General features: G+C 58.9%; 1 protein-coding gene across 1 annotated transcript in view; it reads left to right on the top strand.

The window, feature by feature from the left end:
• RBM19 (RNA binding motif protein 19) overlaps window positions 1-26,711 on the top strand; it is an 89,727-nt gene extending 63,016 nt beyond the window's left edge. Inside the window, exons 22-24 of the mRNA XM_004595279.2 lie at window positions 2,484-2,589; window positions 11,908-12,028; window positions 26,223-26,711. Of these exons, the coding sequence (XP_004595336.2) occupies window positions 2,484-2,589; window positions 11,908-12,028; window positions 26,223-26,320 (325 nt within the window). The 3' untranslated portion in view covers window positions 26,321-26,711. The remainder of the gene's footprint in view (window positions 1-2,483; window positions 2,590-11,907; window positions 12,029-26,222) is intronic.
• Window positions 26,712-27,688: the final 977 nt, after the last annotated feature.

Here is a 27,688-nt window from a genome sequence, read left to right as displayed (position 1 = left end):
CCGTTGGCTGCTTACCATGCATGGAGCATCCCCAGCTTGCAGCGTGCTGTCAAGAGGGCAGAATTAACCTCCCTTCTCTCTCTCTTTCTCTCTCTGTCTCCACCCAGCACCCCCTCCCAACACTTTTAGGACACTCACAAGGAGTCACAGGATTATGAAGGGAGAGCAGATGGGATCTTGGCACTTGCACCCAGCTTCTGGGAAGAGGAGGAACTGGGATGCGCTCGCACCTCTGTCCCCTGCCCTGTGTGGCCTTGGGTCAGTCACTGGGTCTCTGCCATTGCACACAGGGCTTGCCTGGCCACCCTCACACACAGCCTCCTGCTTCTCCTGGGGCCCAGCCACGCATCAAAAAGGGCACCCCAGCACCTGAGGATGGCAGGGGTCCAGCCACCCCTGGTTTCTCACTCTGCTTCTCCTGCATACTAGCAAGCACTGCCTCCCTGGACTTGGTTTTCCTACCTGTGAAATGGGTATGGCAAGGTGCATCATCCCTGAATCTTTGTGTTGCGTGTGTTGGCCCCATGGCCTGTGTCGTGGCCTGTGCATCACTGGTGTCATTGGCCAGCAACACTGTCTCCCAGGGCTCCTACTGGCTTGTTTGTTCCAAAAGTATCTTCAGGCCTCCACAGGGAGGCCCAGGCACTGGGCTCCCAGGTGCAGATCCTATCCCGAGTAAGGTGGGGTGTAGTGTCTGCTAGGCCCCTCCTGCATGCCAGTAACCAGAGGGAAGGTAGGCATTGATGCCATGGTACCCTGGATGGGTAGCACAAGGAGCCTCACTGATGCCAAAGGCTGCTGCTGCAGGCCAGTGGCTGAAGCCTGGAAAAGCCTTGGAGGGCAGAGCAGAGCAGAGCAGGTGGAGAGAGCAGCTCATGTAGAAGCTGCTGGAGCCCCATAAAGGGGAAGGGCCCAGCCTGAGCCTCCTGGGCCCATGAGCTTCCTCAGGCGGCAGCTCCATGTACTCAGACCCCCGGTCCTGTGGATACAACAGGTGCACCTTCCCTGTGGTCCCAGTGTCTCTGAAGAATTTGCAGTCCAAAACCACTTCTCCGTATGAGCCTAGGAGAAAATTCATTCATCCCCTGTGCAGCCTGACCAGAGCTGGCCCAACCAGCAGCAGCAGCAGCAGCACAGGGCTTGCCTTTGGTGGGGGGCAGTGTGTCTGCTATAGGACGTTGCAGCCTTTAGGTGGCAGAATAAAGCAATGTTTGTGGGCCTTGCTTCTCTCTACTCTCACCTTGTCCCCACCTGCCCAGCCTCTGGTCCCCAGCCCCCGGTGCCTCCTCTAAGTCAGCCTCGAGCCTCCTCGCAGCAGGGAGCCGGACGGGGCCATGCTCCCTGGGAGGCTGGCCAACGCCATTTCTCCTGCTTGCCCAGGCACGCAGAGTGGGGGGCGGGGAGCGCGCCGGGGACGTGCAGACTCATTTTCAGGATTCATAATGCCGCATTTACACACCGTCCTGCCTCCAGAAATTGGGCTGGCAGATGCCTGGTCATGCCGGCAGGGCTGCAGGTTAACGCCTCGGATTTAGCTTATATCATTTTATGAGAGCTTACAGCCTTTACCGTGCGTCTTAGCCGAGCGGTCCCTGCCCCCGAAGCATCCTAGACCATCATGTGTACGTGCGTGTGCCCCAGCAGCTGTAAGTGTGTGTAGATTTTCAAATAAAATAATACCTCTCTTCGGCTGCCGCGCACATTAAATATTTATTGGCAGCGATTTGTGTGTATATATGTGATAAATGGGCATCAGGTGGAAGTGGGTGGAGGGTGTGGGGTGAGCTGGGAAAGCCAGGGAGGCCCCGGGAATGAGAGATCCTTTTGTCCCAGGATTTCTCAGCGGTTTGGCCAGGAAGGGTGGGGCGAGCGCACGGGGTGGGGGGTGGTCCAAGGCCGCGTCTCGCTGTTCCATTCCTGTGAGGAGGAGCCAGCGCACTTTCTTCTCCAGAGCTTTCTGCTTGACTTTGGCTTAGCAGACATAAAAAGGGAAACTCAGGAGGGAGAGGGCAGGGTCTAGAGGGAAAAAGCCCCGAGCCACAGGAAGGCTGGCGGAGCCCCTGAAAGGACCATCCCAGGTCTCTGGGACGGAAGCAGGGGCTCCATCTTGCCTGCCCCCCCCTCCTGGCCAGGGCCTCCGGAGCCCGGCCACGTGTGTTGACAACTGGGTGCCCTTGGTGAATGGTTCTCCCACCCCTCACAGGGAGTGGGGAGGACAGGTGTGCGGAGCCTCCAGTTGTCAGAGAGGACCTGACACTATTCCAGCAGTGTCTCCAACCTGATTCTTCCCTTCCCTGGTACCCAGCGTGGTGGCCAAGGTGGGGGCCCAGAAAGAGAAAGGCTGGCTCGTGGGGAGCAGACACGATGGTGTACATGCCTGTAAACGCATCTTGTATCACCCAGGGGCATTAGCGTGTTCACAACCAGCCCACCTCGGGCGCAGGCCTCAGTTCTTAAATTCCTGTGTTTGCTTTTGTTGCCAGCACCTTTGGGGAGCTGAAGACCGTCCGCTTGCCCAAGAAGATGACGGGGACAGGTACGCACCGAGGCTTCGGCTTCGTGGATTTCCTCACCAAGCAGGATGCCAAGGTGAGGCATGGCCCCCCGCCCCCGCCCCCGCCCCCAGTCTCTTCTTCCCTCTTGGCCCTTTGCTGCAGACACAGCCAGGCCTCTGCCCCACCGGCACGGCTAGTCTGCGTTCAGAGGCAACAGCCATTTGTGTGTCACTCCGTCCCAAGTTGGACACTTCCCGGAGCCTTGGGTATTAAACCGGGGAAGCAGGCACGTCCCCTAGGCCCCTCCAGGTCCAAGAGTAGCCCCAGGGGAGAGGCAGTGCAGGAAGGATACAGGGCAGAGCGCTTGGAAAGGTGGGCGGCACTAGGGGCCCGTCTTCCCCTCACCCTTCCCGCTTGTGGGACGGCCTAGGCAGGCATTGCAGGAACGGCCATCCCGCCAGGCTCCCTCAGGACAGGCGCAGAGGGCTCACTGTTGACGGTGGCAGCAAGGCTGCGTCTCCCATTGGCTGTGTGCATCTCAGTAGGCCTTGGCTGTCACAGTGGATGCCTGGTCCTGCTGTGCCCAGCAGCAGGCGTGGGGACAGGGTAGCCTGGACAGGGTGCCACTATCAGGAATCACTGCCTCGAGGCCTTGAGCTCCAGGTCATGATCCAGAAGGAGGGTGGCCACAGCACCGGTACCGTGGGCTCCCTCTCTGAGCCCCGTTCCCGCGGGTGCCGTTGTACCTCTCAGCCTCTCCCGGCCTCCAGCGCTCCTACTAGAGGCTGGGCCCCTCCTCAGGCTGCTGGTGCAGGCGTCCTTCAGAGAAGCGAGACGTTCTCTTGATCCCGCACCCAAGGCTTTCAGTGAGTTGGCACTGTGGGACGCACACAGGGTGGGTCCCTGTGCAAAGCCAAAGGGGCAGATTAAGGATCCAGCTGCGGCCTTTGTGGGCCTGGGAACGAACGGCACAGGCAGAGGCCCTCCGGAGGGCCTCCCCCGCCCCCTTTGTCTGCACATCTTGAACTCAAGGGCCTATTCCGCGGAGACCACATGGCCGTGTCGGTCTAGACACCTGCTCCTCTCAGCTCCCGGCTGGCAGCCTTCCCCTCTCCTGTTGGGGACAAAAGGAATAGCACCTTGCGAGAGCAGGCACGGGGTCCCCCTGCTGGCTAGGAGGGCAGCAAGAAGGTGCCCGGTGAGAGCAACAGCTCTTAACACTGGTAGCCTGGCTTCTCCTCACCCTGCCTCATGCCTTAGTTTACTGCTCTGTAAAGCCAGAGCCATCACAGGACCCTCCCCAGAGCAAGGCCACAGAGCACCTGAGATGCTGAACTCTGTGCTAACAGGCAGCGAGAGGGAGTGCTCCCTACATGGCTTTTAACGCCCCCCACCCAGCCCGGACGCTGGCGCGCTGCTGGCCCCAGCACCGTGGTGCCACTGCCAGGGGAGCCAGTCTCCCATTTAGCTCGAGCCCTGCCTGCGCACGCACAGCTCTGCTGTAAAGATCCTTTGCTCTTTTTGCTTGCCTGCAAGGCCACCGCCGCTTCTACCTCGCCTCCTCCCGGTCGGTCTGAAGAACGTCATTGTCTTCTGAGTGGATCCGTGGGTACTCACCACTGACCCACAGAACCATTACACCACGTGGCGGCGGCGAGCAGAATCAGTGTTGTAGGTAGACAGCCCGAGAGCGCATGCGCCTGGAGCTGGTTACAGCGCTCTGAGGCCTGTGTGTGTTTCAGTGGAGGAATGATGAGATCTCAGGCTGGTCCCCAGTTCAAGTCCCCTTTAGGAACCTGTCTGTCCCCTTTGAGTCCTGGCAAGGCTCCCTCACCCTCAGTGAGAGACCCATGCAGCAGGGTCTCAATTGGCAGGAGATAAGGCCAGGAGAACATGTACTGCAGTGCAGACCCTCCAAGTTGGGAAGCATTGGAGAACTTCATGGCGCTGGGCAGGACTGCTGCTAGGACCTGGTTCCTGGCATCTGGGCTCGCTGTACATGCTCTTCCCCCAACCCCAACCAGTCCACCTGCCCAAGTAGACTCCAAAAGCATCCGTTCCCTCCACACCAGGTCAGCCTTGACCCCAGGCCGTTGCCCCTCTCTCTGCGCTGAACCAAGTGGTTCTGTCTCTGCCTACCTTCCTCCAAGACACCCATGTCCCACCTCACACACCTTCATGGCCTCGGGCCTCTTCAGGGTCAGGTGCTCCCCACCCCCAAAACTGGAAAGACTACTGAGCGAGGGCTGCCACAAAGGCGATTGTGGCAGAGTGCAGAATAACTAGACTCTTGGCATCACAGCCCACAGTTCTGTGAGTATGCTGCCCACTTGCTCAGGGCCTCTGCCCAGCTTGTTGCGGCCTCAGAACTGAACGGGAGATTCACAGTCTGCCTCCTGATCCCTCTGAATGTTTGCAGAGCTGCTTGACCGGAGCTCCAAATCGACACAAAGCCAGGCTCAGAGCCTGTAGTGTGAGGGTCTGGCAAAGTGGGGCAGGCTTGGCCCTGGCCATCCATCCTGGTTACAGGCGCTGGTATCTGGAGCGCCACCCTCAGGAAGCAGGATTGATGAACTGGCGTAGTCTCCCACACCTTGCAGGAGCCCCAGACATCCCAGGCAGTGAGCATCAGTCCCTCAGAAGGGCTGCTGTAACCTGCGCCTCCACACGAGGGAGCCACCGCATGTGGGGGACGAGAATGGGAAGGCCCAGCGCATCCTGAGCACAGGGTCCCTCCAAGATGGCCTAGTCTGGGACGGCACGGCCTGAGCCATGATGCTGTTTCTAAAAACGCTGAGTCCCTATACTGATCAACAGCCCCAGCGTCTGGAAGCCCTTCCTCTGGCAGGGGTGGGGCTGGGCATTTGCGCACAGTGGTTTTCCTCCCTGGGGGACTCTGGAAGCCAGCTGGTAGGCGACCATCTCCCAGTCGGGGAAGTTAAGGTTCAGAAGGATGAAGGCACTCGGCTCAAGGTCAAACAGACAGCGTTCGGCAGAGCTGTGCAAGGTCTGATGCCGAGGTCCAGGCATGCAAGGATTCTTTGCTGTCTCTTCCTTCACTCACTGAATTGCCTCATTAGAGAGCCACATGCGTGCCAGCGCCCTCCTCTTCCTACCACACCCACCACCCCTCACCCAGGCAAAAGGCTCACCCATTGGAGGAAGGTCAGGGGCTTTGTCCTTTATGCCGTCTCCTGGGAGCAAACCCAGACCCGGGGGACAGTCAGCACCTCTGAGGCACAGAGAGCAGCAGCCTTCTGTCTGGCAGGTGCCCTGGGCAGTGCTGGCCAGGTGTACTCGCCTCCATTGGCCAGGCAGCCACCAATAGCCGTCAAGATTTCATTTGGAAGCTGCCATCCCCGCTGTGTTTGCCCAGACCAGGCTGATCGTGGAAGAAGGGGAAGAAGGAAAAAAAAAAAAAAAACATGCAACACAGAATCGAGAATATTCCTCCCTCCCCACGCGCGTGCCTTTGCCTCCCTTCCCCGGCCGCCGCGCCGCCGTGCTTGCGCAGTTGCAGCTGCTGTGATTTGCCGCCGCTGCTGTTGTTTTAAAAGGTCTATTTTCACATGGAATGTTATCCAATTAGCAGAGCAGTGTGTTGGCTTAAATAAACACTTGGGGGGAGCCGGCAGCAGGGAGACACGGCGGCGGTCGGCGCTGGCAGGCAGAGCTCTTCTCGCTGCGATAAACAACCACAGCGTTCATTCACAGGGTCGCTCCAGCTCACGGCCCTGTTCTCATTTCTCACTTTCCGTGCCGCCCAGGGCCAGGATTGGTGTGGGGCTCCTCTAGGAATGTGCCCGAAACCTCTGGTCATCCTCTTAGAGCAGGATGGCTTCCTCACTGCCTGGTGCCGCAGAGTAAACCACCGTGGAGAGTTTGTCACTCTTTCACTGTCCGCATGCACACTTCTTAGTTGCAGGGACAACCACCGCAGGGCACCATGGCCTGCGTGAATGTGGGCAGGGGGTTCAGGCCTTCCACCCAACAGGAAGTGATCGCGCAGCCTGGAGGCTGTTGCATAGCTGCAGTGGGATGAGGCATGGAAAGTGCTAGATGCTTGCCTGGGCACACATGCCAACAAGCTGGGGGCCACTGAGTGCTCTGACTGTGCCCCCAGGGGTGGGGATGAGTCGCATGGGGCTGCGCTGTAAACCTGGGTGTGCATCCTACAGGATAGTAACCCGGAAGCACTTTGAGGGATCTGGGACCCATTTTCCAAGCAAGTGCACGTTGTACATCTGCACTGGTCTGTATGGTCATCAGTCAGGAGGTTTTGCCAGGTTCCTGTCATCACAGCCCAGGGTGTGGGAACACGTGTTGGGATCTGGAGCTTGTATTCCTCCAAGACGGGGACTCAGGGTCAGCCAACACCTTTGCGGACCAGGAGCCTGGGATCAGGATCAGCCACCCTCGTGGGCTTAGAAAGCACACAGCCTTCATCCGCAAGGTCTGGGTAGTATCATGAGGTGGCCCCTGCCCGTTGGCTCCCTCCATCCAGCCTGTGGGGAGAATGAGGCCTGCCCGGGCCATCCATGATCAGAGTGAGAAGGACTCTGGGTTTGTCACCCTCATGTCAGGTTTATCAAACGGTCAGCACAAGTCATCAGGGAAAGATGAACATTCCAGCTGAGTTGCACAGCCTTCCGCCACCCCCTTCCACAGCATACGTGAAATAACCACAACAGAAGTGGGCCGGGCCCAAACGGTGCCACCGATAGCCATGGCAACAGGGGCCGTGCGGGGCGCTGGGCGACACGGACACTGGCTGCCTTATTTATGGTTGCCAGCATTCCCAGGAGGTCAAGGTGTCCCCTTGGTGTTGTGGAGAAAATGAAAACTCAGCAATGTTTCTGGCCAGGTCTCATGGCCAGAAAACAATAGAGCTGAGCCTTAAAACTTCTCAGCCCAGAGCATGGCCAGGCCCCTCCTTTCTCTCTCCCGCACTGACGGTCACCTTGTGGCTTTCTGTTCCTTCCCTAGTAGCTCTGTCACCAATCTCAGAGGTGCCCCTACCAGCCTGTAGAGGTCAGGGATGGGGAGTCCTCCTTCGGAGCCCCTCATCGCATGTCTAATGTACAGGATGTCTCCCAGGATGCTGAGTTGAGTGGCATGTTGAATGCATGAGGGAGGGAGAGGTGGAGGCAGCAGTCTGGAGCCCTCAGCTCCACAGCATCCTTTCCCAGAGGGGACCCAGTGCGGACCAGAGGCCCCAGGAGTCGCCCAGTATCATGCACAGAGCCCAACTGGTTCCCAGCTGCCTCTCCTAGGAAGGCAGGAGCAGCCAGCAGGGTTGCTGGGAATTCTGGTCACGTGACTCAGCGTCTAGAGAAGCTGGCTCCCTCCCAGGAGCCAGCAGCAACCTCTGCTGTTTGCCCAGCTTAGCACAGTCCATGCTTGCCCCTGGATGCACTGAACTCCATGCGCATGACTCTGGCTGACCCCCGTGAGCAGAGCAAAGAGGCCTTGCGGTCCCAGGTTCCCCATGCGCTGTGGCCTGGCTCTTGGGCACACCTGGTCACTCCTGGGTGGCCTAGAATAGCCTTGCTCCTGACACTGGAGATGCAGGCTTGGGGACAGATTGGCATCATCCATGTGGCTGGCTCTGCAGGGCCAACCACCTGAGTCAGGTTCCAGCAGGGAACCAGGTGGCTCAGATAGGGAGCAGTGACTGAAAGCAGCAGTAAGTGAGAGGCAGTCCCCGGGTCAGTGACAGCCGGGAAGGGCCCTCCCAGAGCTGGGGGATGGAGCTGGGATCCTGGAGGGAGCAGCGGGAGGAGGATCTGGCCTCCCTTCTGTCTCCTATTACTAAGGAGGGGTAAGCCCACGAGGGTGGCTGATCCTGATCCCAGGCTCCTGGTCCGCAAAGGTGTTGGCTGACCCTGAGTCCCCGTCTTGGAGGAATACAAGCTCCAGATCCCAACACGTGTTCCCACACCCTGGGCTGTGATGACAGGAACCTGGCAAAACCTCCTGACTGATGACCATACAGACCAGTGCAGATGTACAACGTGCACTTGCTTGGAAAATGGGTCCCAGATCATAACTCCTCAAAGTGCTTCCGGGTTACTATCCTGTAGGATGCACACCCAGGTTTACAGCGCAGCCCCATGCGACTCATCCCCACCCCTGGGGGCACAGTCAGAGCACTCAGTGGCCCCCAGCTTGTTGGCATGTGTTCCTTTGTCTCCTTGGAAACCAGAGCGTGAGAGAGCCCTGGTGAGAGTGCCCAGGCACAGGTGTTTTAACATGGAGAACTAGGTGGGGTGGCCCAGGAGTGACCAGCAAGGCCAGCAGGACGTGGCTCTCAGGAACTAAGGCAGCTCCTCTGTGGCCTTCCCTCCGCCACTCTGCACATCCTGTCAGGTCTTTTCTAGGTCTCCAGGCTCCTCCAGAAGGCCAGGGGTCCTGCATGTGTGGACAGTCAGGAGCTGTGCTGTCAGAGCTGTACACGCCCCACCCTTGCTGCCTTTGTGGTCAGAAGCACTGGCCTAGACAGAACCCTGCGTTAGGGTTCCCTGAGCCACCCTCCCTGTCCGGCTGGGGCTGGGGCCCCCGCAGTCGCCCTGATGGTGTGACTGAGCACACCCTGCCGCAGCAGCAGGTTAAGGGGCATAAGGGTAGGGTACCATACCTCCTGGGTTCAGACTCGAGTCAGGGCGACCAGCACCAGCATGTGTTGCTGGAATAGAGGGCAGGTACATGCAGCACCACAAAGACACCTGGCTGCCCACAGTCTGTGAGAGAGCAGCCTTCTGAGGGCTCAGAGTCCCAGGGGATCCAAGACAGGAAGGAAAGAAGTAGGCCTGTGCCTCGGTTCTCCCTCCATTGCAGTGGAAAGATAATGTTTGTTGTAAGTTGAGGTCATGTGGATGGAGTCGCAGGGAACTGGCAGGTGTCTGGTCCACATCAGGCAGAAGGCCTTTGATTGCCAGGAAGAGAAACCTCCAGCAGAGGCCAGTTTGGAGAGGCGCAAGGTCCAGGGAGATCCAGAATGCCCAAAGGACTCACACCTCCCAGGGCTGTTGTGACAGCAGCGGCCATGCCCGGACACAGCGGGATGGGTTATAGTGGTGCGGATACAAGCCAGGGCCAGGGGAAGAAGCTGGAGCCGTGAGCCTGCCTTCTTCCACTAGGCCTGGAACCTTGCATACACCTCTAGGCAGGCTCCCCCTGCCCCTGGAGGCCCAGCGGGGCTCTCTTCCCCTCCCCTTTACCAGGCCCTCTGCCTCCTCCAGTGCCTCCAATGCCACAAGCCCTCATTTGCGCTCTTTTAATGAAACACAATTACTCTGGATTACCCGAGGCCAATTTTAGCCTGGAAGCCCTGTCCCCACACTGCCTGCCTGCTGACTGTTGGAGGCCACCCCCGCATTCCAGCCACCGAGGCAGTGGAACACAGCCCGCTCTGCTATTACCCCGTGGGGACGAGAGCCGGCGAGGGCAAGTCTGCTATTTTTGGAGAAGCACATATTGTGCTCTCGCTTCAAACACAGAAAGAGCTTTTACGTAGCCTGGCATTGTCCCCATGCCCTGGTGTCAAGGAAAGTCAGACCCAGCAGCAGCAACAGGCGGCACCGACGCTCGAGGTATGGCTGGCAACCTCCACTTTGTGTGCAGCTTCCTCACACCACCCTCGTGAGGCGGCTGCAGCTCCAAGGGGCTCAGCAGCTCACCTGAGGTCTCACCGTTTGCAATAGGTGGAGCCAGGATTTGAACCGAGGGAACACAGTAGCGGAGGCCACACTGTAAACTGCCATGCCACCTCCCCTCCAAGCATAGAACCCTTCCAAAGAGAAGACAAAAAAGTTTCAGAAGAGTGCAGAGAAAGGAGATGACGATTTGCAGGGGCAGGAGCAATGTCAGGGGAAGGGCAGACAAGGGAATCTGAGCAACTCCTCCATGAGTGGAGACCACAGCCGGCTTGCTGTGGCGCAAGAATCGAAAACTTCTTTCCAGGGGTAAGAAAGGAACACAAATCTAACAGCAGGAATCGGCGTGTGAGATTGGGAGGGGGCGTGCCTCCCCCCACCTCCCAGGGTCCCTAATTCCCGTCTGCTGAGCTCACGCCTGGCATCCACCCGAGGCAACCCCATCGTGTCCCCGGGACCGCAGCTCCTCAGGGACCCGGCATCAGGATGAAACATCCGCCACGCCAGACTCCCCGCCAGCTTCTCGCCGCCGTCTTAAGAGCCCCGCTTCCCCAATCAGCCGCCTCTTCTGCCGCGCCAGCTGAGAACGCATGTGCTGTAAAGCTCTGAATGGGCCATTTCGGCTCAGAGTCCAGATGCATTTTTATATGCATTTGGAGAAAAAATGCGGAGACTCTGCTGGCAGTCAGAAAGAGTTTTTTAAATTAAATCCCCCCCCCCCAAAAAAAAGTTTCCCGCACCTGGCCCTGCATGGAGCAAGAGAGAGGAAAACAAAGTGTTTCTTTAATTTGGCTGCATGTTGTCTGGTTGTAAAAGACACGGGTCCCACCGTTCCAGCCTGCTCCGCACCGCTGATGGAACGTGCGGACTGGTTGCTCCACTCAGTACATGTTGGGCGTTTGAGTCCACAGTCAGTCCCATTAGAGACGAGGAAACCAAGGCACGGGGCATAGCAGGTGACTCGCTCCGGAGACCAGAAGCGCAAAGCCACACTGGTGGCAGAGCTGGCTCCTTAGGGACAAGTGTGTCCTGAGTCCCTCCTGGCTTCTAGGAACAGTCCTTGGCATTCCTGGGTGTCTCAGTACACGATGTCCTCCTGTGTCTTTGCACAGCCATCCAAGGCCTCCAGCCTCCAGGAAGCCCATCTTAGCAACAGTCAGGCCTCGGGACGTTTTCAACAATGGCAGATCACACAGGTGACCTTGGCCCCATAACACTGTCTCCCGGTGACGTCACGGCTGCTGTGAGCATGCTCCATGCTGCTCAGAGCACAGAGCCACCAGTAAGTGGTACACGAGCATCGTCCTGGGGGCAAGTAGGGTCACATTCCAAGGACCTGGGCCCAAAACTCACCGTCTCCTGAAGACTCGGTCGGTCACTGGTCATGCCGTGGGCCAGGGCAGGGCAGAGCAGAGCAGGTTCCAGTTCTGGTTCCACACAGCCTCGTGGCTTCAAGGAAGCAAATGGGCCAAATCCCACAGTTCCCCTCTCCAAGCCCTTGCCGCCATCAGCCAGGCAAGATGCACACCCTTGCTAATGGGGTCACCCTCCCTAGATAAGGTGGAACATAGGGAGTGAAGCAGCTGCCCTTCCCAGAGGTACTGGTTACAGCCCAGCTGCCAACAGACTGACAGCTCGGTCAGCTGCAGCTCTCTCCTCTGCTAACGTCATCCACTGATAAAATAGACGCATCCAGGACCTCCCCAGCCCCTCCCAAGTCCAACACTGACACCTCTGGTTTCTTGTTACCTCCCCAGAGAGCCTTCAACGCCCTGTGTCACAGCACTCACCTGTACGGCCGCCGGCTGGTGCTCGAGTGGGCCGACTCAGAGGTGACCCTGCAGGCCATGCGGCGGAAGACGGCAGAGCACTACCACGGTAGGAGTGGCCCATGGGGCCTTTCGCAGGGTGATTCTTGCATTCCAGGAAGGCAGGTCACATCCCTGATGTGAGAGCTGCAGGAGCAAGGGACCCAAGTGGGCAGCATCCCTGCTGTTGAGCCCTCGGCTCCCAGCTGGGCTGCTCCGTAGGAACCCTGGCAGGAGAGAGTGAGGGCATGGCTTGCTTCCCCAGTCCCCTTCCCGCCAGTTGCTGGGGCCGCAGCTCAAGTCCATGGCTTTGCCCACACCACGCTCTGTGCAGGTCCTTTGCCCCTTCAGACCCAGGAATGCTGGCATGCCCCCTCCTGTGGCTCCCCCTGAGGAACCACGTGCCCATGATTTCTCTACATGCTAAACCCCTTTGCTATACCCTCGCAGTCACCCCAAGAAAGGCTGTCCCCTTCCTGCCAGAGCACTGTGGCTGGGAGTCCTGACTGCACCCTCTGGTGGCATCGTGTGGCCTCGGCGCCTCATGAGTCAGTGAGCAGAGCATCTCCGCTCCCTCCAGGCCCTCATGTTGGGGCATACTGTGGTCTCCAGGCAGTGGGCATGGGCCCTGGCAGTGAGAGAAGCAGGACAAGTCCCTTGGTGATCCAGAAAAGGCTCACCACACAGGTGTGACGGTGTGGCCACAAACGAGGCTGCCCTAGCACACAGCACAGGGTGGAGGACATCCTGAGGCTGGAGCAAGCTTGGTGTGTCTAGAAGCTCGGAAGGCCCGCATGACCGGAGCCACAGGAAGATGGTGGGAGAATGCATTGTATGGACATAGTTGTCATCTCTATTTGGTTGTTTTAAGAGTCGGGCAAAGGGTACCCAGGTGGGAGGGTTAAAAACAAGCCTGGAAAACCGCTCTCGGCTGGGCATGGGAAGACCTGGCAGGTGCCTCTTGCTGTCGCAGGCTCGCCCCCCTCTCTTAGATAACCAGGGGCACTTGAACTTGAACCTTGTTTTGTACCTCCTCTCCCACCTCAAAAGAACCCAGAGAAGCGAAGGCTGAGAGAGCAGCTGCAGTTGCAGGCTCATAACTCGCTCGATAGGGCCCCATCCTGACGTGCAGAAAGAGCCATGCTTATCGGCAGCCATTGACAGGCCCAGATGTGCCCATCGGCAAATGTTTGTGTAAGGGACTCTCGCTGGAGTGGCAGTGGGTCCCTGCCTCCCATGAGTGCAGGCTCAGCACTTTCCACCGGTGCTGGAGAGAAGCCCCCTTCAATAAATTGAGTGCCGAAGGCAGCAGCACCTCCCTCCCTGGAGACGCGCCGGGTCACTGTCTTTACAGTCCGACAGGCCGGGGACACCAGCAACAGGGATGCAGACAGTGGAGGGTCTGCCTGCACCTTCCCATTCTTCCCCAGCAGTCCCATTCTACAGAAGTGAGGCCTGAGGCCAGCTGAGTACTGAAGTGACTCCAGGCAGCTGGTTTCACCAAGTGCCCACTGTGTGCCCAAGACTGGCCTCAGATATCCCCTGGTAACCCTAGTGGCCATGGGCAACCCCGTGTCCATATAGCTAGAAAGTGACGGAACTCAGATTGGTTACTCACCCCTCCATGTGCTACCGTGCTAAACCAGCAAGCACCCATTCAAGACAGAAGACCTTGAGTCTTCCTTGAACCTGGGCTGTATGTTGGGGCTGATTGATCCAGGCCAGGAACCCACGAGCCGTGGATCCCTTCCAGAAATAGAAGTGCTGGGCATGGGGGTGGTAAGCAGCACATCCTAAGGAGAGCCGCTGCATGGCAGTTAGGATGGTCACAGCATGACCCCTTGGAAGACCGTGCAGTGTGTATGGTCCATGACCCGTTAGGATGGACACAGCAAGTCTCCTTGGAAGACCGTGCAGTGTGCATGGGCCATGACCCATTAGGATGGACACAGCAAGTCTCCTTGGAAGACCGTGCAGTATGTATGGTCCATGACCCGTTAGGATGGTCACAGCATGACCCCTTGGAAGACCGTGCAGTGTGTATGGTCCATGACCCGTTAGGATGGACACAGCAAGTCTCCTTGGAAGACCGTGCAGTGTGCATGGGCCATGACCCATTAGGATGGACACAGCAAGTCTCCTTGGAAGACCGTGCAGTGTGTATGGTCCATGACCCGTTAGGATGGTCACAGCATGACCCCTTGGAAGACCGTGCAGTGTGTATGGTCCATGACCCGTTAGGATGGACACAGCAAGTCTCCTTGGAAGACCGTGCAGTGTGCGTGGTCCATGGTCCCCATTTTACAGATGAGGAAAGTGAGTACAGAAGTCAGGGGTGGGCAGCAAGGTCCCTGCTGGAACTGGACTTACCAAGGTTTCACAGAAAGAGCCCTTAAGGCCAGGGCTGCTGGCAGAAGTGTGAGCAGGGAGGACAAGCAGACAGGGTGTGGCGCCCCCAGAGGTGGGCAACAGTGCCACCCATGGGGCTGAAGGGGCAGCAGGAAGAGACCATGCCCCTGGGGTTCCATGAGAGCAGGAGCCCGTGGGGTGGTCACACAGTGGACACTTGAGGGATGGATACCTCAGAGCAGGGAGGAAGCTAGGAAGGAAGGCTGTAGCCGGTCTCCCTGGGGCCATCTTGGGTAGCAGTTTCCAGAGCAGGATCGAAGCTGGATCTTAGAGAAGCCAGCAGAGAACATTGCACAGATGCGACAACTCAGACTTCTAGGGCATGTGGCCAGAGCCATGTCTACCTAGGACAAGAGCACCCCCAGAGGATGTGGTCTGTGACATGGCCAGTCCTCGGGAAGGGCCAGTGGCAGGTACAGCCAACTTCCACACTGGCCACTACCTGTCTGGAGCACGAGGAAACAGCAGGAAGTGGTCCCCAAGCCTGGCACCCAAGTTTGAAGCTAGCTTCCCCTAGTGTGTGTGCAACACTGTTCTCCAAACAAACATGGCAGCAGGGACCCCACCCTCAGGCCCGTGGGTAAACATGGCCAGACTCAGGGCACTGTGGGCACCTGCAGAAGGACTCACTACACCACAAGTTCAGGACCGGCCCCATCACTGCGCACCAGGACTGGGTTCTGCTGCTTAGCCATGTCCCAGCACGCACCGCCGTGCCTCTGTTAGGGTGTCCACAGGGCTACTGCCTCTGCACTTGTTTCTGGTTGCCTAGGTCACAGAAGCCCTAAGAGCAGCTTTCACTTCCCAGGGATCCTCCGTGGGGCAGGAAGGCACAAGGCTGCAGGAGCTTGCCCAGTGTCACGTGGTATGTGGAGCCAAGGTTCCAGTGCAGACAGTGGGGTGTAGGCCCTCCTTCTGGCTTAGACCCAGGGCTTGTGTGTGCAGGGGACCCAGCTCGGAGAAGGGGCACTGGAGGAAACGCAGGCCCCTCCTAATGGGTCCCGTGTCTCCGGTGTCTTTCGGGAGCAGGAGGCACCCACAGCCCTGGCTATTCAGAAGAGAGCTGCTGGCCCCCTTGGCCTCTTGGCTGAGCTCCTCTCCCCCTCCGTGCCCTTCCCCTGTGGTGAAAAATGCCCAGCTCATTTGGGTTGTAATCCACATTGTTCCAAGTGCCCAGGGTCCTGGCAGGCTCCACAGGCAGGTGGGACCGGTGCCTGATTCCCCCCATGGCTCCAGCCTTGACCCTGAACTCTGCCAGCAAGGCACTCAGCTCTCCGTGGAGATGACCAAGCAGCAAAGCACGACAAAGGGCCCCCATGGAACACGGGCCACGGAATGAAAAGCAGGTGTCTCGGCTGCCAGGCTGGGCAGAGGGAGGGGGCCGCTGGCAGCAACTAATGCCCTGACAGTGGCCAGGGCAGCCCGCAGGAGTCATCCCACTTTGCTGCAGCCTCTGGACTCAGCTTGGCACAGCCCAGCCCATGCACATGGGAGGGACTTGGAGAAAGAGACTGAGGGAAATGAAGGTAGAGAGGTGGTCTGTAGTGCAGGTCAGGCAATGGCGCGTGTCCTGTTTCTGTTCCTGGCCTCCTGTGTTAAAGGAGGCTTGGGACCCCGCACAAGCTGCCGTCTGCGGACTTTCTTGGGGAGGCGTGAGGCCCAGAAAGTCGGCCCTGCCCTTATTCTATTGACCAGCAAGGGCATGGTGCGCCCAGGCACACCCAGCCCAAGGGCAGAGTCCCTGTTGACCCAGGTCTCAGTGTCGGCCAACTCTGCCACTGCCTCTTTCCCGTGGTACCCCTGCGTGCGGCCTCGGACAGCTTTGTCATCTATGCAATGGGGCAAGGGCGCCACTTCCTCAGAGCTCTTGGGGCTCAGAGGAGAGGAGGCCTGTGCAGGAACTGGCACACCATGCCCCGCACATAGCAAACGTTCATCAGCCACAGTTGTTGATCAGTGTCCATCCTTCCCCTCCCTCGGCCACTGATTCTTCCCTTTCTCGTCTGCCCGCTTTCCTGGGGCTCCTGACTGAGGCATCCTTCTGTAGGCACAAAAATGAGACCCAGGAAGAGTCCCAGGGTTTCTGTGCCTGGGCCTGGTGAGCGCATATGTGTGAGCATGTGCATGAGAGAAACAGACAGGAGGGACTAAGGCGAGCACCTGCACAGGGCTGGGGACCCAGGATGGGGCATCTGCATCTCGCTTCTGTGCCACAGGCTCCTCCAGAGCCTGGCACACAGTAGGAGTTTATCAGTGCACAGTGGCCCTGGCGGGGAGGGTGGGGCCCTCACCAAAGTGCCGTTACCCAGCCAGGCTCCTCATCAGAATTCTGGAACCATCCTGCTGTTCCCAGTGAGTGTGGCCCTTCTTTCGGCCACATGCACCGCACATTCCCCTCACCCCCACCTCCCCACCTCTATGCTTTTAAACTCTCCCCACCAACGGGACAGCAAAGGGCAGCTCTTGGAAAGCCCATTTAAAGTTGCCCTGAACGGGTAGGAATGGCAGAGTGGGGTGCTTGGGAAAGGAAGTGACGAAAGGAATAGGTGCACAGGCCCTCCTCCCCCTCCTCCTCCACCCCCAGCCAAGCATCTGATTCCCCTTCCTCCTCCTCCTCCTCCTTCTCCACAGCACACAGCCCTTCGTAGGTGAAGTGCTGCTGTCGAGGCCTAGCTTGCGGGAGTGTGAAAAGAGAGAGCAAGGTGGGAGAATCGGGCCGTCGGCCACTGCTGTGTCCTTTTCTTCCTGAGCGTGTTACAAACCAGCAGGGTCGCAGCATCGAGAAGCTTTCAGGGCCTCGGCAGGCCGCGGTACCTGCGAGCGCAGCCGAGAGAATATAATGGCACGGAAGAAATCCACCCGCAGAACCCTCTGTTTTAAGCGCTCCCAGGCAGGGAGGCCCCAGCAAACAGGCTTTTATTTGGCCGGGAGCATGGCTCTGCTTCCCCATGTTGTCTTATTCCAGCTGCGGAGGACTGATGGACTGTGGTTAGCGTCTGTACCTTTCACCTCCGGAGCTGGGAGTGCAGACATGACCGGCATGGCAAGTGGCTGGCAGCCGCGCCTTCCCCCTCCCGCCCGAGCCAGCCTGGCGGTGGTGGTGGTGATGGTGGGAGGGCCACGAGCGTGGCGCCACCAGCCCACCCGGCAGAAGTTGTCTTTAGACCCAGACAGCGTCTGTCCTGGGCTGCCCTCCCAGCTTCCCAGGGGGCAGGACAGGAACCCGCAGCCCTGCCCCCGCCCCGGCCGCTCTTTCCTCCATGTTTCAGCCAGTGTCAGCAGGATGACATCCCCATCCCCCATCACACCCCTTCCCCCGTCTTCACTTGACACGAGTGTCATGTACTCACATGTGCCACCCGCATCTCTTCTCCCCGGGAGGCCTCAGCCTCCAGGGACGAGCCCGTGTCTGGGCCTGGCTCAGGGATGAGATCGCTGGCAGAAGTAAGAACACAGGGACAGGACAGGCATTGTGAGCTGGGCTTCTGTGCCGCGTCCACCACTTGGTGAGGGCACCCTGAGCTCCTGCTGGTCACCACCTCTACCGGTAAGGAAACAGGCTCAGCACAGCCAGGCGGTGTGCCCCAGGCCCCCGGAAAGGGGCGCTGCCACCAGCGCTGCCCGGACCGATGTTCCCAGCCCTGTGCCACCCATGACTGCTTGGTCGGAAGCAAGGAGATCATGTGACGTCTTAACCAGCAAGTCGGTGGAAAGGAGAGAAAGAGGGAGACAGGTACTTATTCTCAGCTCAGCCTCACAACTCCCTAAGGAGAAGCATTCTGCCCACTTCACTGAGGTGCAGACTGAGGGAGGCCCAGAAAGGTTCCCATGTCACCTGCTTGAAGGCACACAGCCCTGGACTCTGCGGAACAGAGAATCCTAACTCTCCGTGCCTCGTATCCCTGGCAGTTCCCAAGCCCAAAACTGCCCGGTGGCATCTGGGCCCCTAGTCCAGGTTGGGCAGAGGCTGCCAGCGAGAGTGCACACTGCTTTTGTACATAGCTCTATGGGCAGGCAGCTGTGCCCGTTTCCATGGTGCCCACAGCTGCTCTGCCAATGTCTAGGGGCAGAAGCTGAGCAGGTGCAACCCTGGCCCTCATGGTGTGGCTTCCTTTTCATATTTGTTTATTTATTATATGTTATATTTTATTTGAGAGACTGTAGCATTCCCATCTTTCGCTTCACTCCCCCAGGTGTTTGCAATGGCTAGGGTTAGACTGGAGAGAAGCCAGGAGGCAGGAACTCAAGGCAGAGCCCCCCACATGTGTGGCAGGGACCCCAAGTATTTAAGCCATCACAGCTGCCTCCCAGGGTCTGCATGGCCGGCAGCTGGAGCTGGGAGCTGCAGCCAGTAGGACACCCACCCTGACTTTGCATAACTTAACCAGAAGCCCCAGCGGATCCATTGCTCCTGCCATAACCCTCTTCTCAGAGAGCATTCCATCTTGGAGGTATTAGAACAGCACCTTTCCCACCCACTCCACAACTGGAGTCCATGGCAGGGAGGTCCCGTCGCTTGGCTGGTTACTTCCTCTGCCTGTTCACCTGCTGACACTTCACTAACCACCCGATGACCAAGGCGGAGGCCCTGTGGACACAAGGGAAGGCCTAGCCCTTGCAGTGCTGTGGTGACCAGCGGTGTTCTGATGAGAGCAAGTTCAGGGCAGGACATTAGAAAGGGTGCCCAAATGTGTGAATGTGTTCCGCACAAGGAGAGTGAGCGATTCCCTATGCGGTGGCTGGGATAAGTCTGAGATGTTGACATTTCTTGGCGCTGCTTCCAAGGAACCAGCCAGCCAAAGATGGGAGGCAGGGAGCCTGCTAGCTACAGGAACCACAGGTGCAAAGACCCTGGGACAGAAACATCTTCAGAGCACACCATTGTGAGTGGTGAGCAGCTCCAGGGTGGAGGCTGACAGCACAGTCTGTGGTGGGGCTTGTCTGGCTGGGCTTACGTTGGGAGGCAGTGCAAGCCCCCTAGAAGATTTCAGGAGGGGAATGCCAAGACCCGATTGGCCGTCAGAGCTCATGGCTGTCACTGTGTAGGGTTGTATCTCGGAAGGCCGGGACGAGGGTGGAGGGGCAGACGGCTGGAACAGAGGCTAAGTGCCTAAGTAGGGATGCCTTGCAGTTCAAGTCCCGGTTCTGCTCACAGCCCCGCTGCCCACGGATACACAGCATGTAATGGCTGCAGCTCTTAGGCCCCTGCCACCAAGTTCCTGATTCCTGAGCTCAGCCTGGCCCAGCCGCTGCTGTGGCAGGCATTTAGGGAATAAACCAGCGGGTGGCAGACAGTTTTCTTTCTCCTTATGTCTGTGTCTCTCAGGTTTGTTTTTTTTTTTTCTAAAAGAGAATTCAGGGTAGGTGGTCCCATGGTAGTTTAGTCCCGGCAAGCAAGGCAGCAGCCTGAGCCAGGCTCGGAACCATGGGCTTCGGGAGGCATTTTTGGAAGATGTGGCTCCAGCCTGGATTGCTTATGAAGGGCAGGGGAGTAGCAAAACCGATGCTGAGGGCTCTGCTTTGAGCCACTGGACACAGTGTAGCCCAACAGTGAGCGCGGGCCCAGGAAGCTAGCAAGAGCAGGTGGACGGGTGGGAGTGCTCTGACCGTGCGGAGTCTGGGATGCCGGCTAGGACTCCCTGTGAAGTGTCAGGCAGGCAGATCTATGAGTTTGGCGCTCAGGGGCAAAGTCTGGGCTGAGATATAAATTTGGAAGTCATCAGCACACAGATGATATTTAAAGCCGGCAACAGTTCGCACCCCCACCCCCCTCCCATAACTTAATCATTCCCAGGACAGCACATTTTCAAAAGACTGGGGACCAGGAGAGCCCGTTATCCCCACATCAGCCCTTGCAAATGGGCCTCCTTGATCTTGGCCATGAAACCCTAATCATCAGGCTTTAAAAGCCACAGTCGGCAGAGTTCAAGCCAGGATGTGAAGTCACAGAATTTATTATTCAAAATATCCCTCTGCCAAGGTCCCTTCCTGCTTCCTGCAGATGGATGTTTTTTTCATAAGCTCGTGTTTTCATTCCCTCATCTGTACCCTGTGCATATTCCTTAAGACCTGGCCCTGGCTACCTCTCCTCTGGAGGGGGCAAAGACCCCAGCAGGTGGGCACAGGGAGCTGTCGAAGGATGGCCACAGAAATCTGGGCAGGAAAGGCCGAGAGTACAGGTGGGCCTAGGGCATACGGGTTGGAAACGGCTGGCTTTCCCTGTGGAGACGTGGCAGTACCAGGAGAGAGGGTAAAACCGGCCCATGAGCCACCCTGTCGCACATCCCAGCTGAGAGAGGCAGAATTGGGAAGGCTGAAACATGGAAGCCAGGTTTACAGAGTGCGAATGGCTGGCCGTGCTGGGCGAGACACACAGTTGTCCTTGCAGGGGTGAAGGGAGGCTGTGGGGGTGGCCTGGAGCAGGTGTCTCCTGGTCACCCCCTTCTTCGTCCACCCTCGCTCCCGTGCCCAGGGCCCAAGCCTCGCTGGGTGGTGTTTTGGAAATATTTCCCGGCGCCTCGGCGATCTCCTGTGCGCTCTTTCCCCGTCCCCCGGGAGCGGCTGTCCGTGCAGGGAAGGTACTTGCTCCCAATCCAGCTAAATTGTTATTGACTTGTGTTCTCTGCGTTCCACAAACATTTCACTCAGCCGTCGGCGGTGAGGCCAGGAATCCCTGCTAGGGCTAACGGGGGAGCCAGCTGTGCGGGGCCATTTCTCCTGCTCTTCCTCATCGATCACAGAATTCAACTGACAGAAGGAGAATCTCGCAGTGACTTGGGAGGGGCAGGGCCCCGGCCCAGGATTGGCCAAGAGTTTGGGGATCTGGAGACAGGAGTGCTGGAAATCGGGGCTTCGCTCCAGGTCGTGCCTGCTGGCTGCTGGCAGGGGGGTGGCCAGGTTTAGGTCTTAATTGTAAGTTGACCCAACCGAAAGAAACCCAAGGAAACCAGATGAGTTGTAGTGACTGCTTTCTGACCGCATGTGAGACTGGTACAGCGTCTCAAAGATGAAGAGAGGGTTTGGATCAGAGCCCCCTGCTCCTGGGACTGAGGTCGGCCTCAGGTCTGCACCTGCAAGACACTAGACTGGCTTGGAGTTAGTTGCCAGTATTGCTGCTCAATTTGACCCAAAATACCAGAAGTGGGTCCCTTGGGGGGCAGCCAGGCCTGCAGAGCAGTGACGGCCTGCCTGTGATGTGTGTGCCTACCCCTTGCCGCTGTCACCAAGCCTCCCAGTAGTCTGTGGGGCCGGCCGAACATGCCTTGGCCCCATGAAATGTCACTGACCTCTCTCCACCTCAATTTCCAGCCCAGAGCCTGTGTCAAGAGCCGAGGGAGAGAGGGCTGGCACTGAGCAAAACCCTAAAAAGGGGCCCTGCCCCACTCGTGGACCAAGGCAGGGCACTCAGGAGGCCTTCCAACCCTCCCTGGCCAGAGCTGGGCCAGGCCAAAGCCAGGAACCGGAAGTTTCACATCCAAGTCTTCTGTGTGGGTGGCATGGGCCCAAGCACTTAGGCAGTCTTCCACTGCCTCCCAGGAAGCTGGGTGGCAAATGAAGCAGCCGGCTCTCAAACTGGCACCCATAGGGGATGCCAGAATTGCAGGTAGCAGCTTAATTTGCTGCGCCACAGTGCCAGCCTCCCACCCCTACCTTGAGTTCTTTCTCCATCTTCCCTCTCTCTGGACATTCCTCAGTCACCCCAACTTTAGCCTATACCCCCCCATCCTTACCTAAGGCTAAGTCTATGATGATCCCGGCCTAAACCCCTCCACCAAGCCCACGTGTGGGGTTGTACACAGCCACTGCACACGTCAGGCAGCTGAACTACAGAGCGAGCCCAGCAGGGCAAGCCACTCCGTCTCTTGCCTGCCACTCAGCCAGCCACAGCAGTAGCCATCGTGGTCCCCGTCCCCAGGGCCCACTCGCGGCCATTAGCATCCGTGGCTTGGTGGCTGGGCCTGTCCGCAGCTGGCCTGGGGAGAGATTGCCGATGCAGGCACATGGATGCTGCTTCACCGACTTCCACACCCTTGCAGTCGGGTCCCTCCTTCCTCTGAGCAAGGACTCTCAGGTGTCCCCTCATCCTCAGGAGACGTCTCCCTGAGCCACCATCCTGTGCCAGGAAAAACAGTGCCCTTCCTGCCAGGAGCAGCTACTGTGCCATTCCCTGCAGTCCATGCCCACCAGGGAATATGAGGGTGCTGCCAACCAGAGCAGAGAGAAACCCAGCAGAGGCCACAGCTGAGGTGGGGTCTGGCTCTGCCTGCCCCTAAGCCAGCAGCCAGGCAGCCCGCCCCCTACAGTGCCCAGGCCCAGGGTCCTCCAAAAAGTCAGGACATGATGCCACGGAGGCAGAAGATGATGGTGTCTTGTTCCAGCTGGAATCCCACCACCCCTACCCCCAACCTGTCCCCATCACCCCAGCCCGCCGGAGACAGTGTTGGTTCCATTAGCAGAGGACAGCCCTCACGTGGGCCTGCACACTGCAGGTTGCCGAGGCCTTGTCAGGGCTTTCTCTCAGGGAGCAGCAGAATGGGGATCCTCCAGGAACCTGCAGGAAATACCCTGGAAATGAAACCTCACAGCCAGTCTGCCACGAGCCCAGTGTGGCCAGGCCTGCTGGTTCCAAGAGAAACCCAAAGTACAGGCTTGCCTGTGGCAGCTCCCGCTGTGTGACGGTTAGGACCTGGTCTTTGTTGCCGGGTTATGTGTGGTCAGCACATCCCGGCGCTCCCGACGGCCCACAGTGCGAGGCCTGAACTCCTGGTGTGTTAGTGCACAGGAGGGGCCAGCCAGTAGCCACTACCTGTGACCAGTGGGGCATGTGGCACACTGGTCATGGCACCACGTGGGCACCTGCCTCCCGTGTCAGAGTGCCTGTCCATTCAGAACCCAGCTCCACTTCCTGTTGATACAGGGAGGCAGCAGGTGAGGATGGCCCGAGGAGTCAGGCCCCCACCGCCTCGGTGGAAGACTTGAATTGAGTTCTTGGCTGCGGGCGGCATTGCAGAGTGACCCAGACGACTGCACATTGTCTCTTTGCCTTTCAAATAAAATGAAAATGAACTTTTTAAAAAATGAAAAAGGAAGAAGGGGGATGTGGCCTGCCTCATGCCGCCCTCAGGAGCAGGGTGTGAATAGCAGGAAGGATGGCTGGACTGTGTCGAGAGCCCGCCATGTGCCCGACCCTGTCACGGCCTCGGATGCATGCCTTCTCCCAGTGCCCTCATCTGCGGGCTTCATACCGTCCCACCCCTGCAGAAGCTGAGCCCAGACACAGCATCTTCTTTGAGGTTGCCCAGCCAGACAGCCTGACCCCCACACTCCGAATCCCCCCTCGGGCTGCCCGGCCTGGAGCCCCCCTCTGCCCACCAGCCACCCCGGGTCCCCCACCCGCTTTTCCTCCACGTCTGCTTCCAGAACAGACCTCCCAGTAGCACCCCACCCCCACCCCCACGCCTTTCTTTCTGCCTGCCCGCGCCTTCCACGCAGGGTGACGGCACCAGCCAGGGAAGGGAGAGACGCACGCTGGCATTCTGTCAAGGAATTAATTGAAAAATAAAATCATTAGGTGGGAACTCCAGAAATGCAAAAATGGTGGTTGGCGGGTGGAGGAGGGGGTGGGGCAGGACGAGGGGGTTGTTGGGGGCCGGCTGAGCTTTTTGTCAAGTTCATTTCTCGGGTATTGATGTTTGGTGACATTCACTTGTTGTTTATCTTCGGGTGCAGCTGTAATGCCGAAAGAAAATGCACGGCTTGTTTCGTTTATTTATTTTACACCTTTCCCCGGCTCTGCATTATGTTTGCTTGGTGAAAACCCGCTGAGGCTTTTGATGTCAGGAAACTAGGACTGCAGCAGCTGTGCCTGCAGGCAGGACGCCCCACGTGCGAGCAGGGCCCACGCGGGGTCCTGGGTGGCAGCAGTGGCAGTAACTCAGGGCCCAGCGCGGGCTTCCCCCTCGGGGCGTAGTTGAGAGCCCCGCCTGAACCCGTGAGCCAGGGCTGCCACTGCATGCTGAGCCCCATCTGGGAAAGGTTTCATCTTGACAGCCGTCCCATGAGATGGGGCCTGGCCTTTGTCCCCACTCAAGTGGAGGCCCAGAGCTGAACTAGCTTGCCCAGTGGCACACAGCAGGGTGTGATGTCAGATGCTATGACTTCCGGGGTCAGGGAGTTGGCAGACCTTCTCCCACCGAGGACAGGAGGGCAGGCATCATGCGTCCTGTGGTCCTGGTAACCCACATCACGTGCTTGACCAAACATCCCCGTCTGGCCACCTGCCCACGCCAGCCTGCCCACTGGCAGACCTAGGAGAGCCACCCAGAGGGCAGTGAGGAAGGTGTGCCTCTCAGAGCCCTCAAGGGAGCCCTCGCAGAAGGGCGAAGCAGGATCCGAGGCTAGAGCTGCCATGTGCCCACTTGGGTTCCTGACTGCAAAAGATCCCTGGCTCTTCTGCCTGCAGATTAGCCACCTTCTGGTCCTCTGTTGGAGCAAGGGACATGGCGTCCCGAGAGACGTTGTGCACGCCATGGCCCTGGAAGTCACAGGACCTGACACCCCAAGACGCCAGGCCAAAACCTGCCCCTCAGAACCACTCTGGAAAGGATGCACTTGATAGTACCACACGAGCCAAGGGCCCCAGAGCCATACTCAGCGGCTTTGTCACAGCACCTGCCTCGGCCATCACTGACACAGGAAACAGGTGGAAGGAGCCGACTCCTCACCCGGGTCCCACCCCAGGCCAGGATATGGCCCTTTTCTCTCTATGCCTGCTGGCCAGGTGTTCCCAGCCGGGGCTTGGGCCTGGGTGTGGGCTGCAATAGCTCCTGCTGCTTGCAACAGGACCAGGTGGTGGGAGGCAGGAGCCCACTTGGAAAGAGGTACGTGAGTGCAGGGCACAGCTGGTCGGGACTGACGGGGTTGGGGAAAGATGTGCCCGGAGCTCCCCGGCCAGCAAGGGCGTGCCTTGTCCCATCAGGGCAACCCCACAGAGAAGGAAACGCTAGTGCCGTAAGAGGGGGTAGGCAGCATTTGACAAGCCTCTTCAGCATATCGAGCCTCAGCCAGGAGTGGTTAGACCAGCAGAAGGACTGACACAGCCAGCAGCCTCCCCTTCCAGCTCCCTTCCTGGAGGGCCCTGCTACGCTCTTGCCAGCACCCAAGACTTTCGTGAAAGTCAGGAAGTGCACGTCTATGTGGCATGGGTTCAAATCCCTTGGACCTGCCTGTCTATAGCAGCTTGGCTCCCTCCCCTGCAAGAGGCAAACGCAGTACCCAGCTCCAGGGTCCCTTTGGGAGGGGCAGAACTGGAGCACACAGAAATGCGTGGGGTTCAGACCTATAAACACTGCCCAGCCTGCCACGTACGGGTCCTGCCCCCACCCCTGTACTGACATCTGTGGCCCCTTTCCCCTCTCCCGGGGAACTCCTCTGTGTTCTGCAAAGCCCAAGCCAAATAGCCCATCTTGCCCAATGCCACTTGGATCATCCTTCCCTGTGGCCCGGGCTCTGTTCCTCCCACATTGAGCACCTGCACAGTCCGTGGCCTGCGCGGAGACAGGGTCAGCTTCTGTTTGCCCCCCACCCCCATCCATGGCCCAGTGCCTGATTCCCCACTAAGCCAGTCTCTAAGCCGTAGGGCGGGGCTGTCCTCTTTCCCCTCCTAGTTCCTCTCAAGGAGAGGACCAAGGGGCAGCCTCACCCAGCCGTGCCTCCTCTCCCTCCTCCCATTCCATCTGTCTCCTCCTCCCCGCCTCCTTCCCCCTGCCCCCCCCGTACCCCCTGCGCCGCTGTCCCCCCACCCCCCACCTCTCTCACTGTTCGTTTCTCCTCCCGTGCCATCTGTACTCCCGCAGAGCCCCCGAAGAAGAAGCGGTCTGTGGTGTTGGACGAGATCCTGGAGCATCTGGAAGACAGCGGCAGCGACGGCGAGGAGCGAGCCCTTCAGCTGTGAGCTGGCACCACCCAGGGTATGTGGCGCCGGGGCCCTGGAGACCAAGACAGCCACTGTCACTCCTGTGCTCCCTGCCTTGTGGGCGGCAGGGAGGGGCACGAGGCCCAACCCTTCACGGACCAAGGTCAGAAAGGACAGAGGCCTGGGTCACACACTGCCCGCCGGGACATCTGGGCGTGTGCGCTCCTGCTGCACCTGCCACCGTCACTGCCGCCAGCATCGTGGCCGTGCTCGGCACACGCAGAGCACGCACCTGCACCGTGTGGGCGCAGAGGCTGCAGTCCCTCCCAGCAGGTCCTCCCGGCTGACCCGAGAGTTGCACGGGGAGCCCCTGATGGAGAGGCTGCGGAGAAAGTTGGGGACCTGTGCACCCTGCAGCTTCCCACTTGTCAGCAACGCAGCACCCCGAATGAGACCACTCCTCTGGGGTCAGACTGCCGGGGCCCAGTTCCCCCTCCACAAGGCTGGGGGACCCTGGCCCCGTTCCTGAGCCTCCCCAGGCCCAGCTGCTCTTTGCTGCCTGCTTGCCACCTCTGAAGACTCGACTGCGGAATAAACACAGCGGTCCCAGGCCAGCCCCGGGCATCGCACTGAGCACAGAAGATGGCCCTGGGGCTCCCTTCTGCTCTGTCCTCCTGCACCGTGAGCTCGGATCCCACCATGTGCATCCAAGGGGACTGTCACAGCGTGGCACTTGGCCTGTGTCCCGCACCATTGTCCATGCTGTCGCCCAGGGAGACCTCCCCACGGCTCGCCGAGCCCCGAGCTCCACGCCCAGACGCCCGACCCAGGACGGAGCTGCATCCCACCCATGGGCTAGGGACCCCTCGACCCAGGCAGGACCTGTGCAGGCCCTGGCAAGCAGCGGACAAGAAGGAACAGGAGCAGCCATCTCTCTGTCCTTGACCTCAACCCAGACACAGCAGTTCCCTGCTGGGGAATCTCAGGGCCATGACCTCCACTTCAAGCCTTCATTTTTCTAACTGTAAAATGGGGTCCGATTTGGACATTAAAAGGATCTGCAGTCAGGCCTCAGAGAAGGTGCTGGTGTGCGCTGCCTTCCTGTCACGTGGGCATGGCTCAGCTCAGGCAAGAGTGCGGGGATCTCCTGACTTGGCACTCCGCGCGTTTCCGGAGTGATCTGTACCACAGGCATTGCCACGGTGTTGGCAGCCCCTAGCCCAGGCTCCATCCTGAGCATGCGCACATACAGACTAGTCCCCATGGTGGTCTGGATGTGGCTGTGGTTCATCCGACCACAAGACACACGGATCCTACTTTGCCAACATGTATGTGTGCCGATGGCCAGGAAGCAATGTGGGGCGGGAGAGAACACCCAGCTACTTGCCAGCTCAGGTTCAGTCAGCT

The sequence above is a fragment of the Ochotona princeps genome, chromosome 29, assembly GCF_030435755.1.
Source record: "Ochotona princeps isolate mOchPri1 chromosome 29, mOchPri1.hap1, whole genome shotgun sequence".
Taxonomy (NCBI): domain Eukaryota; kingdom Metazoa; phylum Chordata; class Mammalia; order Lagomorpha; family Ochotonidae; genus Ochotona; species Ochotona princeps.
The sequence above is the reverse complement of the archived record's forward strand: the minus strand, read 5'-3'. Positions and strand labels throughout refer to the sequence as shown.